Here is a 17354-nt window from a genome sequence, read left to right as displayed (position 1 = left end):
ACCCCTGCGGACTTGGTGGCGGCCGACTTCTCCCGCGCCAGGTGGACTAGGGACAGCAGGCACAGCTCCGGGGAGCCCTGCTTGTCCGGGGCCGGCTCTTCGTCGCTGTCCATGCTCCGGCTCAGCAGCTGCTCGTTCTCAGAGGAGGCGTCATTCTCGCTGTGGCAACAAGAGCAGGAATAAGGTGACAGGCGCCGGGAACGTGCTGCCCCCAGCTTCCCCTCCGTGCAGTGGTCAGGATGTCAGGACCGGTCCTCGACCTCTTGAGCAGTCGGGGCTCCCCCTAACAAGTCACCGCCCCGCGGGAAGCCTCCAGGACCCCACTGAGAAGATTCAGGGGTTCCTGCCTGTGAATGGGCGCCTGGGCTGCTGGCCAGTGGGGGGCACAGCTGTGTCTCCTGCCGCCCCCTCAGGGAAGGTTTCTTGAATGGGTTGCAGCTTCCTGCAGTCCCTTCGGATAAGCACCAATTGCAGCCTGTGTCTTCATTTAGCAAACCAGTCTATGCGGCTGGCACGGAATTCAAGCAAGTTCTCTGGGATAACCGAAAACAAAGCTGAATGGAGCCTTATGTCGGGTGGGGTGTGTGTGTGTGTGTCCCCTGTTGCTTCTGAGGCGGCCTGACTAAAATGTGTGCTCCCGGGGGTTGGGGGTGGGGTGGAGGGGGCGGGGCGGGGGCAGGGGCAGGGGAGGTCCCACGGGAGGGTTGGCAGCCGCCTTCCCTCGCTGCTCGTGGGGGCGTGTGGGAGTGTGAACTCTCAAACCCAAAGTCTCAAACACTGAAAAGCAGTGTTCCTTTCCATAAGTGTCCTGCTTACGTCCTGCGGCTTGGCTGAAGACATTTTATTTTTTAACAATATTTGTTAGTAACTATTTTGAGCGATGAAGTCCACATGAATGCAGTCCCAGAGGCCAGACCATAAAGGAAACCAACAAGGGGGCTACGTTCCTTCAGGGCCTCAGGGGAAACTAGTGCCCCCACCCGGGAGCGCCACTGTCCCCCAAGACATGGGGCAGCCCCAGGTCCTTTCCTTGAGACCTGAGAGCAGGGGATGAGAGCTCAGCTCTTTGTTGGCTTCTACACCACAATTGTCAGGTTTTAATTCTTCACATTTGTATATGAAACAAGTATTATTTTTTCCAAGTAGGGTCTTCCAATTTTCTCTCAGTCTTTAGATGAAACTGAAATCACAGAATAATCCCTGTCCTATTGAGAACTACCCCCTGCCCCCTATTAACTGGAAAACACTGGAGGAACAGAAAGGGGGAGGCTGACACAGTGGGGATTAATCTGACTGTGGGTCAGAGGAGCAATCATTTGCCAGGACACTCACAGAAGAGCAGGCAGGAGCTGGACTCTGTCCTGAGCAGGGGCTCACACCTGGCATGGCTTGGCCAGATGTGCACAGAGTAGCTCAGACCACAGATTTCCAGGATTTTGACAAACGATCAATGGGAATGGAGGCACTTACAGGAAATCCCAGCTCCCGAAGACCTTACCAGGGCGAGCATATACACTCAGCGGTTTTTTCCCAGTATGCAAGGACTTTTATGATTTAAGTTTGTTTCCTGCGCTGTGTCAGGAGTGTTGAGAGAGACTGGAGTTTTGCAAATGAAACAACATGTTCGGCAGTGCTTTATAAATGCCAAAACTCTACACAAACATCTGGGTTTATGGTAATTCCTACAAATGCAAGGCTTTGCAAGCACCCACACACCCTGCAAAGATCATGGGCCTGGGACCAGAAGAGGAGGCTTAACCTCTGTTCTTGCTATCACCAGTTAGGTGACGTCTTGTAGCCTTTGTTTCCCCATCTGCAAGGTGAATGGGGTCCTGGCATGTCTTCGGGGTGGAGGCCATGGGGAACTGATATTCTGGGGCGGATTTTTGGAACCTAAGCAGGAGAAGGTTCAAATGACCACCCACGGAGATGAATAAAGAGTGTACATTTCTCCATGTGCATGATAAATCACATGTGGAAGAAACTGTGGAGTCAGCCACTCATGGGTGTGTGACTTCAGGCAGTGACAACTACAACAGGGATAAGACTAGCACCTTGCTCACAGGGCCTGGTGAGACATTCACAGACTAAGCCATTGTTATCACCACTATTACAGCAGTGTAGGGCTGCCAGCTGTGGCTTTAGCACTATGATGTCACCGCTAGTGTGGGCAGCAGCAGTAGTATAAGCAGGCTACAGGAGAAGGGGGCATTTGGAAGCTTTGGGGTCTGCATGTGGAAGTCAGTGCAGGAAAAGAGGTCCCAGGAAAAGAGGAAGCCTGGGCCCAGGCATCAGGCAGGCACTAGGCTCCTGCAGGTCAGTGGTGGGGCTGAGACCTGCACTGACCAGTGCTACCTCTGGGACCCAGCTCTGTCCAGCACCCCTAACAAGCCTCCAGGCCAGGAGCCAGGTTTCTCAGTCCACTCGTGGCTGGCACAGCCAGCTCCTTTCCCTGTTCTGGTACCCACGAGGGCCCTTGGCCTCAGCCTGGAGCTGGAAGCTGCTGTAGCTTCCAGGTTGCAGGTGGCTGCCTAGACATGACTTACCTCTTGGCAGTCTTTGCTGGAGCTGCTGTCAGCTTCTCAAATTCATCCTTTTCAGAGTAAATCACCACATTGTCTGTAAGTATATGAGGAGAGGGGGGAAGGAGGAGTTAAAGTACCTGCTTACTTCCTTTGTAGCAGAACCGCCTAGTGACTAAACCCCATACCCTAAGGAGTAAGTGCAAGGCGGGTGCATCAACACCTCTCCCACCGGCCCCGGCTCAGTGGCAGTTGGCCTACAGTGGCAGCAGTGACAGGGGCAGACCCTCCACCCCGGAGATGGACATGCATTCCAGAGACTGTTTGCAAACCTTGGGCCTCTTTCTTCTCCTCGTCCTTGTTCACTTGGGCTTCTACACTCTTTACTGGGTGGCTGGTGCAGCAGGCTGTGTGGAGAAAGAAGGGTGTGAGTAACTAGGCTCACACCTGGGCAGGCTGATGGAGCTGTCAAGAGGGAGGCATGTGGGCAGGCGCAGGGGCGTGGGAGCAGTCACCTGGGGCAGAAGGCTTTGTCTTCACGATATAGAACATGATGATGAGGACAATGGCGATGGCCATGATGAAGATGGTGGACATGGCAATGATCAGGGCTGTGGCCAGGTGTCCTTGGCCTGAGAGCTCTGCTGGAGTGGGAAGAGAAGGCAGTGACCAAGGGCTCACATCCCCTGGGGACCTATTGGTCAAGACCTCCCTTTTTCCAGACCATGACCCCTGTGAGCAATGGCTCTGCCGCTGTGATGCTTACAGGAATGCAGAGGGGCCCAAGCACTTTCTAGGTCTGAGAAGACAGCCCTGCAAGTTTGCCTTGGTTATCACATCAGGCCCTCCCAGGAGCTTCTCTTTCTGTCACAACTGAGGCATGCTCAGGTGTGGTTTGGGTTCCCTTGAGTGTTGCTGGGGTGCTGGCTTTTGGTTCTGCTGCTTTGGGAATCCTGGGCAAGGTGGGATGTGGAGAGGGAGAGAGGCCCTTGAGCAAACGTGTCCTGAAGACAATCCAATCCAATCTAATCCGAGCACAAGTCAGGATGTGAAAGTCAGCTCTGAGGGTCAGAGATTGTATTGTTGGTTTGATTCTATCTAGTGCCACATGCAACTATAGTAATAATTGTGAAATAGTGATGATAGTGAAAAAGGTGGTACATAGGTGATGACCTAGTCCTCTCTCCTGTCACCCCTGGCCATAGAGTTTTTCTGGGAATTGCAGGAAGAAAGCAGTGGACAGCATATTCTTCCGGGGGTTGTTCTTGGAGTTGACTCTGGAGATTATTTTGGCCTTTGACCTCAACCTTATCCCTAACCTTCCATTATTTAGGCAGATTTGAGACCAGGTCTCAGTAAGGCTTGGGGTTCTTTAAAATCCCCACAGTACCCTCAGCATAACCCCCCAAACCTGATCCTTCTAACCATTCACACAGAGCATCAATGTAGGACAAAATTACCAGGATAGATTCTCATTTTCACTAGGACCTGGGGGAGGTAACATAGAACTTAGAGAATATTAAAACACTTATATCATACTTGACCTCTCAAAAATGTTATAGATATCCCCAAATGACAGCCTGAAGCCAGTTTTCTTACAGACACACCCACCTAAAGAGTAGCAGCTGCCAAACCCACGGCCTTGGATTGTCAGCCTGGGTGCCTCTTGTCAACATTGGGCCACACACTCCCCATGGTGGTCCTAGGGCTCTCTAGATGTTTGTCTCTTCCCAATTTGGGTGGTAGGTAACCTGCGTCTCACTATGTAAGACCCAGAATCCTATTTGGTTGTTTCAGAGACCAGAATAAGTGTCAGGGCATTTCACACAGCTGCATTTCTGTAATCCCACAGCCTAGCAGGGCTGCCACTCTGTTTCCAGGACCAGAGAAGATCTGGCAGGTCTGGGAGGCCCAGGAAGAGTCTTTTAACTACAGTTTGCACCCACTTGAAAAGACGGAGAGATGGGGAGACCCAATTAGTCTGGAGTTGAGAGGGGTAATGGGAGAAAGGTATGAATAATTAAGAGGAACCTCTCCCCGCAAATAGGAAAAAACCCTTAAAATCCCTCCTGCTTTACTGCTCAGGATGGCTCCCCCAGTTTCTGAAACTGCTCACTGCTCCTGCAGGGCCCTGTCCTGTGGCTTCCTAGTAAACTTGGTTGCTGGCTTCATTCCGGTGCTTCGTGAAATTCTTTTCTCAAGAGACACCAAGGACCCTTGGGTGTAGGGGTCCTCAACAGGAGGAGGAGCCAGCCACCAGGTCTTGCTCTGGGAGAGATAGGTCCCCAAGGTTTTCAATTGTTTTCATCCATCAGGGGATAGGGAATAAAATTAAGGTACTGGAAATGAGCATGAAAGAGTGGAGGGCAGCAGGTTTGTCTGAAAGCCAGCAGCCGTCACTGTCAGTTCCAGGGCATGGTTCCATCACCTTCCCCTTGCAATTCCCTCTCCTAGCAGGACTCCTGGAGCCAATGCACTGCGAGGCCTCAGGAGACAAGGGACATTTTCTCTAAGGGGAGGTTCTCAGGAACCTGCCTTTATTACCAAAGCTTCTAAATGGCTCAGGATGCCCAAGCCATCAGCTCTATTCCTTGCAGAGGTAACTCCTGACTTCTAGCAACTGGGGTTCGTTGGTGTTAGTATATCACAGTAGGGACTTGATGTGAGGCAGGGAGAGCTGAGGCTTTCCTGAAGTCTAGACTTCTTTCCTTCTTTCTCTTCCTTTTATTTAGCCTCCCTCATTTCCAGGTAGGTGGGAGGTGGTGCCTGAACCCTCCTTACCTTTGTGGGCATGCTGGGAAGGAGAAAGGGTGCTGCTTCCAGATGTGCCAGCGAAGTTGGCGGAGACTCCAGATGTGGCTCCCACACCTGCAAGGAGTACATAGTCACGTCCCCTGCAAACACCTGAGGAAGCCTTGCTGTGGGGATGAGCCACAAGCAGCCAGCCAGTCCATCCTGGATTATGAGTGGGCTGGAAGGGAATTTTCTCCTTTCTTGGAAACTTTAATGATCACAGAAGAGCATTGTGATCTCCCAGGGTCACTGTTCTTAAGCTGAAAAGACACACATGGCAGATAACTCTGCTGAAACTAAACAGGGAGCTTTGCAATTTTCACTAACTTAATTTTCTCATGAGCTGAGACAGGAAATGCAATCTATAAAAATGAGAAGAGTATGTGTATAACGAAAGCATTATTGGGGAAATATTAGTTGAGCAGTTCCTTCAACTATACAGAACAGGAATGTATTTTTAATACTTTTTCTAGTTATTAAAGTAATATGTGTCATTATTAAATATCTGTAAAAACCCGAAACACAAGAAATAAGTGAAAGAATTAGCCTCACTGTCTAAAGTAGACATCTTGGTGTATTTTCCTCTAGGATTTTTCATATGATTCATTTTTTTTAAACAGTTGTGACCAAACTTTTTAAGAACAGTGATGAACTTTGCCTTCCCTCGCAACCATGATTCATAAACTCCTTTTTTGCATGGAGAGTTCGTTTAGCTGATTTTATGGTCTGTCAAGTCACTAAAGAATTTTTAAAACAAACACACGAAACTTTTCCCACAGAAAAGGTGATGCCCTGATGGTCAGCTCACGGTTAGAACAGACATCAGTTGGCAATTAATAAAAATGGTCATTTCACAAGTTTCCTTCTGCCTTCTCTTGTCTCAGTCATTTCTGAAGTAGTTCACGAGGTGGGTTCGCCCCATGGAGGACGGCTGAGCCAGCCCTGCTCTGCCCAATGGGCCAGGGCTCTGGGCGGGCGTCAGGACCCGCATGAGGCTGGGCTCTTGCCAACGCACTGCGAGGGACATTTTCTCAAGGGGAGGTTCTCAGCAGAAACATATGCCTGCTTTGTGAGTGGTACGCTGTGGGCGACCCAGGAGACCCAGGGCAAGGAAGGTTCCACTGCCAGCCACTCGTCTCTGTCCCAAAAGGAGAGAAGACTGCAGAAGAGTAGGTCAGACACTCCCTATCCTCACATCTTAAAAAAAAAAAAAAAAAAAAAAATAGAAAATTACAAGTGAGGCATGGGAAGTGACAGCAACAGGCCCAGACTGGCTCCTGCCGTCCTTATGCTTGTCATGCAGGTTGGCAGGTCAGCCTGTCCTGGTGCATTAGAGACATCATTTGCCAGCTGAAGGAAAAAGATGAGAGCTCTTTAAGCAACAAACCTGGGGAGTATGAAGGCAGACACTTCTTAATTACTGTAGGAAGGTGCAAGCCCTGGGCACTCAAGGAGACTTATTGGCTGGGTGAGGGCTGTCAGCGGGTGCCATCCAGCTGCCCTCCATCCCACGCCTGGAACCATCTTCCATGTCACTAAAAACTCCCCACTTGCTAAGTCAGAGAGAACCAGAGGCATCTCCTCTCGGGAGGTTTGCTGCTCCTGTGCTCCCAGCACAGCTGCCCTTTGAATAGGTGGGAACCAACAGGGGGTCTGCTCAGAACAGACTCAGCCCCAGTCCCTGGGACCTCTTTTCTGGGCACATGGGCCTCGGTAGGTGGTTGCACTGTCACTGGGGGCACTGAATGTTCTTTTTTTTCTCTCAGACCTCCCTACATCGGCAATTCTTCCAGTACGCAAGGCCTCCTCCTACCTCTGTGTCCAGAGCTTAAGGAGAGGGTTCTTTTCATTCTGAAGGATAAATGGAAGTTTTCCCTCAAGCCCATTCTGAAACTTATGCTATATGTCTGCTTTTTGATTCAGCCTTCTCACCTGGTCTTGGAACCAATGGCCTGTCAGGGGTGTGGCAGGGATGTGTGGTCAGCAGCAGAGCCTGATCCCCACCTTCCCTTCTCACGGGCCACTATGAGTCTCCTGGGAAACTGGCTGCAGAGAAGGTGGCCTTCAGATTTCTAGAACCATTTGCATCCTGCGTATCAAATTCCTTGTGGCTTGCAAGGATAACTTGACTTCCTTTGACAAGCAAATAGGATACTGAAAAAGAAGTAAAGCTGGGTGTTTGATGAGGGGCTCAAGGAGCTTAAACTGTGTCTCAGAATAAAAAGACCTGTCGCTCTACTGGTGGATGTTTGTCATCTTTGTCTCTTCTTACCCCTTCCTGCCAGGAATGGCCCACTGAGGCTGGGTGACAGGGGTTGAGATTGGGGACATAAGTATGCCTTGGCCTATGGTTTAAAGAGGATAGTGAATTGCCTGCACCTGGCAGCTGGGCTAGTCACAATGCATGCAGGTCACTGCAAGTCCGTTGTGCGCAAAGGGGATGCGCAGCGGGCACCTGCCTGCCCTTGTTCCTGTGGCATGTCGGGCCGCATTCTGCTCTGATTCACCAGACATTTGCCTCAGCTGAACTCTAGTCAGGGTCAAGTCAACAGTCCCAGGTTCCAGGCACTGGCAGGATGCTGTCTAGTGCTTCCTGATCCCTGAGCTCATCAGAAAAAAGTCGGTGCTGAGCATCTGAGGCTGAGAAGGGTGGGGGTGAAGTGGGCAGGAAGTGCAAGTTCAGGTCTGGGGCAGGTGCCTTGGGACAGTGTGCCAGAACCCCCAGGGCCCTGGTGGCATGATTTCCAGGCTCTGCTCTGGATCTAAAGCAGATGAATTCAGCACTAGTAAAATCACTAAGGTATCTGGGAGGTTTCCCTCTTTTCCAGCAGTGCTGGGTACTTCTGGTTCCTTTAACATCCTTGGAATGGCTCTCTAGATGATGTTTCTCACTGTTGTTTCTGTTGGGTGGTCAACTACAGTCCCACTTCCCCTTCCATAACACTTCCATTTGGAGCCCAGCTTTCAATAAGGCAAGGGGTCAGGATGTTGGAGATAATTCAAATCCTGAAAATAGGCAGAAATTTCCACAAAAGGTTTATATTAAAAGGAGAGAAAGTGGGACATGGTTTGGTTTTCCTCCCTTCTGAGTTGGAGGCGGCACTGCCTCCCCTGGCAGGTACAGGGAGGTGAGGCTCAGATCTGTTCTCTATTCAGTGTGATGACAGGATTTGCTGGGGTCTTTGAGGTCTGTTATTCTGCATAATTCATATTGTGTGAATATTAGAGCTGTGGATTCTCTACATGGGCCAACGAATTTGGATTTTTAAGATTGATTTGTTTATAGAGCCTCGCGGTTGTCAATGAGGATGCTCCTGGGCTGTTGCTTTGACCCAGCACCCCCTAGTGGTGCAGCCTGCAAGAACAGGCAGCTGGGACCTAGCTAGCACCCTGCTGCTGGCCAGGGGCCCTGGGAGCTCACTGACACCAAGTCTTGACTCCACCCCAGTTCTGCTATATCAGAGTCTGTTTCTTAACAAACCCCTAGTGATGGGATGTACATTCACATTTGATAAACACTGTATTTGGAAACAATTTTCAAACTGATGTTTGGAGAGGCCCAAACTTCACATTTGAGTTCTGTCGCGATGGGGAGCAATGACAACACAGCAGTCCTACAAACAGGCTGCATTCTCCAGACAGGCAAGCCCTCACCCGGGGGACGTGATCACTGACAAGTGGTAATAAAACGATGATGATGTAGTGACTCGCAGGGGCAAGGCCCAGCACTGACTCAGTGCTACCTTGGTCCTCTGTGAGGGAGGGCTCCTGGCTAGTTCGAGTGCCATATGCACTAACAGGGGTATGGGCAGCCACTGTGCAGGATGGGAGGCCGAGGGCCAAGCTGCACTGGCATCTCAGGCCTCACCAAGTGCCACGTGCAGCCCTGGAGTGGGCATGTCCTTGAGATTGGACATATCATCTCCTCACCACAGTCTAATGAGACCCATTTTATGGATGGGAAACTGAGGTACAAAGTTAAATAACTTTCCCAACAGTGGAAACTTGTAATAAAATCCAAGTCCAATACTATCCCTTTCTCTTTTGCTACACCAAGTTGTCCAGTATCATCACAACACAGACTCCTTTGCAAGGTCATCCTCAGGGGTGAGTTATTAGGATGGAGCAGGAAGAAAAGAAAACCAGAAAGCTTAGTTTGCACTAAGTGGATCTTTCTCTTTGATTTCACTGAAAAATAACTAAGGCCTTTGCTCTCACTTCCATCTAATGTTAATTTGCCAGGACACAGATGGATTGGAGGTGGTAAAGCATGGGGAGACCAGTGCATCCTGAAGTTTTTCTGATGGACAAGTCCCAGTGGGAGAGAGGGGTTGGCTTCATTCAAATTTCCTGGGAGTCCTCCCTGCCGTGTACCAGCAGTTCAGGGGAGCATTGCCATTCACCTTGCTGTGCACTTTCAATGTTGAAAATATGTTGTGCGTGTATGTGTCAGCCATCTTTGTATACTGAGAGGCTATTACTTTCTCAATTATACAGGAGAGAAAAAACAAAGTGAAGAAAGTTTTATGTGTCACAGGGTATTTTCCATTCCCTGAGCATCAGCTCTGAGTTCCAGAACATGCCCCTTTTCATTAGAGATGATGGTCGACTCAAAGGCAGGACCATCGCCACCAACAGCAGCCCTCCAGTGAAGACTCATGCCAGTTGCTGGTCCAAGAAACTGGAATGATCGATTCCACTTGAAGCAAAACCATGTGGAGCTTTTCCATTCTTCTGAGGGGTCTTTGAATGGGCCACGTGGACATAAACAGTACATGGCCACTCACTATGGTGTCACTGCTCCTGCTAACAGCAGCCTCCCCATGTCAGGAAAGCAAGGAGGTCAGAAAATCTGTCCAAGTTAAACAGAAACGTAAATGCAGGAGTGAGTCTCCAGAGCAGGGGCCCATCAAATATGGTCCTGTCACCCTGGGATCTTGTTAGAAACATGTTGTCTGCCCCACCTGGACCTTATAGGTTGGGGCGAAGGCCCAGCCTGGGGGCGTCCTGAGCCCTTGGGGACCCTAATGAGAATCATCACCCTACACTTTAGAGAGCTGCACAGAGAAGTGCCAGGTTTCTAAGTTTGGAAGTGCAATTACACTGCCCAGAGAGGCGAGCTTGACCTCTGATTCCATTGTAACTGAGGCCAAGTAGTCAAATTGGTCTCATACGCTAAAAGTACAAGAAAGAAAAATCTTAGTTAAATTTTTTTCTGAGACTTGCTTTTCCAGATGCAACATAGGCTGGGGACATTAAATATTCCAAATAATTGTAATTCAAGGGTATGAACAATTGGGATCAAGATCCTGTGACGGTCAAATCTCAGGTAGCAAGGGAAAGATTCCGCTCCTTTGTGGAGCACCAGGCCTCCCTACTCAGCAAGAAGTTCCAAAAGATGGACGTTGGTCCATTGCCCCTGAAGAATGAGGAGCAGCATAAAAACAGAGGAGGAAGTTGTCTCTGGGTCTGGTAACTATAAATTCCTTGTCCTTGCTCTGTTCCTGAAGACAAAACTAGGCAAAAGCAGTTGAGACCAAGATTGAGAACTTCTGTAGTGAATCACTAGCCCTGCCCTTGATGAGTGACACTGCCTGAGCCCCAGATGGCCACGAGTCAAGATAACATCGAAATAGAACATGTTGGTTCACATAGCCCCTGTTTTGGCTTTTGAGCAGCGAGCAGCACCTCCTCACCACCCACCCTGCTGAGACACTCAGGGTACTGATCAGTCCGGGACAAACATTTTCCCCTCGGTCGACTGTCGCCCAGGCCTCTCCAGCCCTGTATGTGGGCGTCAGTGTCACAGTCGTCCTGGGGTCTGTGCCAAGTCCTCTGAGACTGTGCGCTAATATAATCCACTGTACATCCACTCAGGTATGGGGGCGGTTTAGCTGCTTGGTGTGGGAGCGTTGGCAAATCACTTCAACACCGAAGCCAGCTTCTCAGCTCAGAGGAATAGGTGCTCTCACCATCTCCTGCGGACTCAGAAACTGAGATCCGCAGGGTCTGGCAACCAGCTGGAGACTCCGGGCTCCTATGAATGAGGTTCAACCAAGTTCCTGACTGTCCTGGGGTGCAGCTACTGATGATAGCCCTGTGGATTTCAGTCTTGGCATCTTCATGGAAGCTGTAGTCATAGCCAAGCTTTCTAGCTCTCTCTGCTGACTCCAGATTTGTGGACTGAGAATCGGTTCAGAGGGAGGTCGAACCCTTAGGTGGAGAGGATAAAATTCCTCTCCATGCTTGAGATCCTGATCTAGTCAGAATTTCACTCACCACAGCACCCCAAGCCACACAGCTCATTGGGACACAGCCAGGACTGGAGGCTCCCTGACTTGGCTTCTGTTTCTTTTATCACCTCCTTCAGGACTGGATTCTACAAACTCACTATGAGGCTTCCCTGGGTGCTCATTTTCAATTTAGCGATTAAGATCTGGGGGTTAGAGAGAGAGATTTACTAATTTTCTCTCTTTTTTCTTTTTAAAAAAGATTTATTTATTTATGCATACAAGAACTGGGGTATAGGCCAGAGGTGTGGGGGGCTGAGAAGATTCACCAGAGACAGTAGGGAGCAGAACAGGCAGACTGACTGAAATACACTGCTGAGGGGAGCAGTGGGCGAGGCGGGAAAGGTCTGCTGTGCCATGTGGGTTGCTCCCTGACTGGCCGGGGATCAAATTCATGCTGCAGAGGCTGCGGATAGCTTCATAGAGCTGTGCTCAACCCCTTGCACCACCACAGAGGCCTCAGATTTACTCATTTTCAAAATCTCCAGGACTCAGGGACTTCGTTTCTCTCCCAGTTATTTCCTCCCTTTCTCATTGTCAGAAGAGAAGGGAGAGAGGCTCTCACCCCCGACGCCAGCTCTTCTGACTGCTAGGAGTAAGTGAAGCCCCCACATCTAGAAGGACCCTGAGTGTCTGAGATTTCAAACAAAAGGTGTCCACAGAAAAGAGCTGCTTGTTATTCAGATTTCAGATTCCTTTTCTAAAGGAAGTAAGTGACCTCTTCCTGTATGAGGACTCCAACCCAGAACTACCAGGCATTAAGTAGGTTTAGATTCCCTGGTAATGGCTGTGACTTCACCAGGACCTGCTGGCAGCCCCAGCATTGGGGTGCCTCTAATTAGTGAATCAATTAGAATAAGAAGTTAATTAATTAGGCAGGAAAGCTCAGCTTTAAAGACATGCTAGTCTATTTTTGCCTGGCTCCTTGACTTAAGCAATTTAAAAAGGAAGGTGTGGCCCTTCCTGGCAGCCCTGCCCACCTTCCAGCACCAACTCCAGCTGACCTCCAGGACGGGGGGACTCCCTCTTCTTGCTCTCTTTCCCTTCTACCTTTCGCTCTATGGCATAGGTCCTTATTCTATTCTCCTTGAAAGACTGAGGGAAAATGGGGTGGGCGGAGTCAGGAGGGCAGGGTCCTAGTGTGGGGTCCTGAACTGTGGACGGCTGGAATGGAAGTGGCACTGGAGGGAGAGTGAGTGAGGCAAGTACCCTGCATGCAAGCCAGACCCCAGCCTCCTCCAGCTGCCCATCTGCACCCCTGCTCCCTTCCATGGTATCTAAGACAAGGCAAGAGACCACACATACATTCTATGGAGTAAAGGTTTCTGGCCCTTCCCAACAGAGAGATGCCCATGAGAATCAAACCAAAATGAGAGTAGGAGTGGAAGTGCCCCAAGTAGGATTCTGAACTTGACCATCATATTTCCTTGGGCCTCATCTGGCTATAGAAAAGATGAATGAGAACTTACAACTGCCTAGTGCCTTGTAGTACTTTGCATTTGTTCTACCTTCGCCTCTGTGAACTCTTTGGTCTTTCCAATGAGTGGCCTCAGATGCACAGGTCCACCACATTACAGATAGGGAAACTGAGGCCCAGAGAGGTCGTGTGACCTGTTCAAGGGGGCTGTCGGCCTGACTGACTAGCAAACCTTCCCTTACAGGCCTGCCTCCTCATGGGCCTGGCCACAGGAGCATTTCTATTTGGTCTCACTGTGGCTCATGTGTCTGGGTGCCAGGCTTGACGTCTGTGCACAGCACCATGTAACAAGAGCTGTCAGTGGTGACCCAGTCTGTTCTGACGGAAGGCTGAGGGGCACTTACATTCCTTGGTGTTAGGAGGCGCCAGCAGGCAGGAATAGCAGACCATGCCATAGATGTTTCTGGGTCTGTTCTCCAGCATATAGTAGCTACAGAGAGGGAGAGACAAACAAAGCAGACAGGTGAGCCAGACATAATAGAAGCAACATTACTGGGCATGGGCACAATGATCCGAGCAGGCACATGAGACATGCACAATGAAAATCAGGAACCTCCCGGAGCAGGCAGCCCTTCTTAGCGCATGTGTTTGTTTCCCTGGGTGTTCCCAACATGCCTTAGATTGACACATTCTAGTTCCCAACACTGCGCCAGTTTGGGCTTTCTTTCCACCTCCTTCCCCTTTTGGTTCCTTTCGCTGATGGATGTGTTGTGTGCGCGTCATCAGTCTTCATCAGCATCTGCCACCAGAAACACCTGCACACCCACCACCTGTGCACCGGCATGGCTCTCTGGGAACCTCACAAACCTCACTAACCAGGGAGAAGACCCTGTGGAAGGGGCGTCTCCTCAGTGGTGCCTGCCTCAGCCTGCAGCCAAGTGGCATTATTAACTGGTAACCCTGAGCACCTCACACTGGCACCTCTGAGCCCCCGGAGTCCTGCTGGATGAGACTGAACGGAGGTGGCAGGCAGCACGTAGCTGCTGTGGACCAAGTCAGTGTTCCCAGAGGTCATTTCTGAGGACCCTAGTGACAGCCTGAGACACAGTGTGGTCAGAACTGTTGTTTCCTCCTCAAGAAGAGCTGCCTGAAGACACCTACCTATATGAGCACTGGAGCTGCACTGAAAAGGACTAACCATTCAAGAAAGACAAACTCTTTGCCCAAGCAATGTTCTATGGTGTCCTTTGAGCTGCCAGAGGTCAATGTGTCAGCTCCCAGGCCACCCTCTACCCTTGGGTCAGAGGTCTCCGCAGGCCACTACAAGGGAGGGGGCCTCCCAGGGCCTCCTAGCTCAGCTCCCTCCCTCCTGCAGGCTGAGGGTCCAGGCGCTGGGCCATTTTCCAGGAGCATTCCGGGGTGATCACGGAGCCATTTAGCCCATGTGAGAAGTGATTCAATAAAGTGAGCTAGTACTGTTTCTCTTATTACAATTCAAGACTTGAAAGACCCCTCTGCACTACTGGGTTTTTCTCTGGTTGCTGTTAATCTCTTTTCCCAGCCATGCATCCCCAGTCTCCCCAGACAGCAGTGCTGGGGGGCAGCTCTGGCTGAGGTGGGGGGTGGGAGTTGTCCCTGGATTCTACTCTCCCCAAGCAGGACCATCCCTGTGACGTTATGATTGTAACTGCTTGCCCTTCCTTGATGTCTTTTATCCTCAAATCTCTGTGCATCTGATAAACACTAATTAACCAAACGAAAAACACCCCACTGAGAAGGCATAATAGCCAGTTCTGGAAAAAGCCTCATTCAAACACACCTCTGCCCCCTACAGAGGCCATCTATGCCTACAGCAGGAAGTGACCCCAGGGTCTAGGGTGGGCCTGTCCTCAGGAGGAGCATGAGGAGGCCTCCTAAGGGTGACAGACTCCAGGTCACCCAGGTCAGGCCTGCAGCTTCCTAACACCCAGATACTTCACCCTTTTATTCCCCTCCACAGCCAGCACATTCCTGTCCTTCTCTCCAGACAGGGAGTCTACCAGCAGGCTTGTATTCCCAGTGCATGTGCTGGGTGCTGAGGGGGAAGGCACTCGGTAAATGCTGGATGGAAAAATGAATGAATGACACCAAGTTCTTCTTCCCAGAGATTTAAAGTGCTGAGAATGAAGAGAAGCCCCGAGGGCATTTTGTGCATCTTTTCTTCCTTTTCTAAAACTACAACCACAGTTTAGCCTACCCTGTTTAATCCCTGGGTGCTGACCTCTGTATTTGATGATCAGTGGCCACCTGGGGTGGCGGGCAGAAAGCGCTTTGGCTTAGGAGGTGTCCCTGGCACTTCTGGGGGCACACACCTGGGGAACCCACTCCATCTGGGGCTTGTCTGCTGCCTTTTCCAGGCACTGCTACAGTCACACTGACTGTCCTTGCTCTGAGGGTGTCTCTTATCCCCATAGGGGGCCCCAGCAACTGCCACTGAGCCTCCTGCCCAAGGATGCGCCCGAACCAAGATGTATGACATACGTAGTGAACTCAGTAACTTAAAAACTTAGTGAAGAGACAAGGTTAAAATCTCCGTGAGGCTTTTTCGGGACCCCCTAACTTGGATGAGTGCTAAACACCTCTGGGGTCCCTGGCACAGCATTTCACAGACCCTCGTCCTCTTTAGGACTAGCTTCAACTCTGCGTGGTGTACCTTAGTACCTCAAAGCCCCCTCTGTCCTCCCAGCACAGAGCAGTGGAGAACAATCCTTTAGCTGCTCCCACTGGATGGATTTCGCAGTGGGAAGCTACGTGTTTGTTTAGGGATTTGTGGCTGCTAAAGGCTGCTGGGCCCCTTGTCTTTCCATAAGGGTCTCGTTTCCTACTCTTTGATCTGTATTTCGATTTTTGCCTGATACTTCTCACTTCACCTCTTCCCTTTACCCTTGCCATTTTTCAAGATTGGTTAAAGTGACTAGCCCAGTAAACTGATAAGATTCGGTTTAAATGGACCTCCAGAATCTTCTATATCGAGATTGGATTCTTTCAAGTCAATAGGAATATAGATTTTTTTTCCCCCTGAAGATCTCCTGAGCGTGTGGTAGATGATCTGAGCCATCGGACGGCTCTCTCCCCCGTTCCAAAGCGGGTGCAGAGGCCCAGCTACTATGCCCTCCACCCTGCCCCCAGTGGCTCTCAATCCGGCATTTGAAAGAGATGGATGTGGTGTGGACTCTAGCCAGCGGGCGCCTCTCATGGGTAAGATGATGCTCGGGGGGAGGTTATAAAATCGAGCTTCCTCTTTCCTCCTCTCCTTGTGCCTTTGTCCCTGTCCTCCCACACAGCCCTTGCTCAACAGGAAAGCCCCCGTGCCACTCATTCATTGTTCAGTGTCCCGGCCACGTTCTGATACGCAGTAGAGGCTGTGAAGAATGAGAAGTTTGCTGCCAAACCACAGAGGGGACCTGTGGCATTAGGAAGACAAATCTGAGGCGGTCTGCATCCGCAGCCTGGGAGCCACATGTACTCGGGAATGAAAACAGTCTTTCATTGCGCGAACAGCGCCAGCCTGCCAGAACTCCTTGTAATCCTCCTCTGTAACAGGGCATAAGTGCTTCATTTTGTCCTTTAAGCCCAGGGTATGTAATAGGAAGCTGAGGGCTGGGGGCCACCCCATGAAGTCTGAGTTCATCCGAGTCAGCACCAGGAGGGTGGGGGCTGGAGATGTGGGGGTGGGGGCGGGGGTTCTATTTTGATGTTCTTTGAGGTTGGGAGTGATTTATTTGAACAGTTATACCACATTGCAGAGCCAAACTATACTTTTTCACATCCACAGAGGAATGTCAGGACGTAGGGATGTGAGTGAGCTGTGTCTCCAGCACAACATTCTTTACTCCCTCAGGGCTCCAACCTGGCCTCGATCTGGTGTGTAAGATACGGTGCCGGAGAAGCAGCTCGCTGCTGTCATGGAGCTGGGAGGAAGCCAATCAAGATTTCAGAGCTGGAAGGACTCCACCCTGCCAGAGACACAGGCTGGCCCCACCATGTCCACAGAAGCCCCTTGTTTTTTGAAGCCTTTTGGAGGCAGGAGGATCACTAATGTTTCATTGTCACACTTCCTTCTGGTAACAGATTTGGGACCAAGCAAATAGTCTGCATTGCCACAGAATCAGTGTTTCTGGCGAGCAGGCCGGCACCTGCAACAGGGCTGTTTATTGCTCTGGTCCCAGGGCTTGTCCATTCTGGTTAAGAAACCTTTGTGGGTCTAAGAATGATAGAAACAGCGCTCACTGCCTCTTGATAGCATCACAACAAAATTGCTGCTGAGTCTCATAGACACTGTGAGTCCCTGGG

General features: G+C 50.5%; 1 protein-coding gene across 2 annotated transcripts in view; it reads right to left on the bottom strand.

Moving 5' to 3' along the window:
• EDAR (ectodysplasin A receptor) overlaps positions 1-17354 on the bottom strand; it is a 110175-nt gene that overhangs the window by 12389 nt on the left and 80432 nt on the right. The window contains exons 5-10 of one of the 2 annotated variants that reach the window (XM_054701564.1): positions 13427-13512; positions 5304-5390; positions 3038-3166; positions 2855-2929; positions 2547-2619; positions 3-159 (exon numbers count right to left, since the gene is read on the bottom strand). In XM_054701564.1, coding sequence (XP_054557539.1) covers positions 3-159; positions 2547-2619; positions 2855-2929; positions 3038-3166; positions 5304-5390; positions 13427-13512 — 607 coding nt within the window. The remainder of the gene's footprint in view (positions 1-2; positions 160-2546; positions 2620-2854; positions 2930-3037; positions 3167-5303; positions 5391-13426; positions 13513-17354) is intronic. The other variant, XM_037527392.2, reaches the window with a different exon arrangement.

This window comes from Talpa occidentalis, unplaced genomic scaffold (genome assembly GCF_014898055.3).
Source record: "Talpa occidentalis isolate TD23 unplaced genomic scaffold, MPIMG_talOcc4v2.1 talOcc4.5, whole genome shotgun sequence".
In the NCBI taxonomy this organism is placed as follows: Eukaryota; Metazoa; Chordata; class Mammalia; order Eulipotyphla; family Talpidae; genus Talpa; species Talpa occidentalis.
Note: the sequence above shows the minus strand (reverse complement) of the source record. Positions and strands in the feature narration are given on the sequence as shown.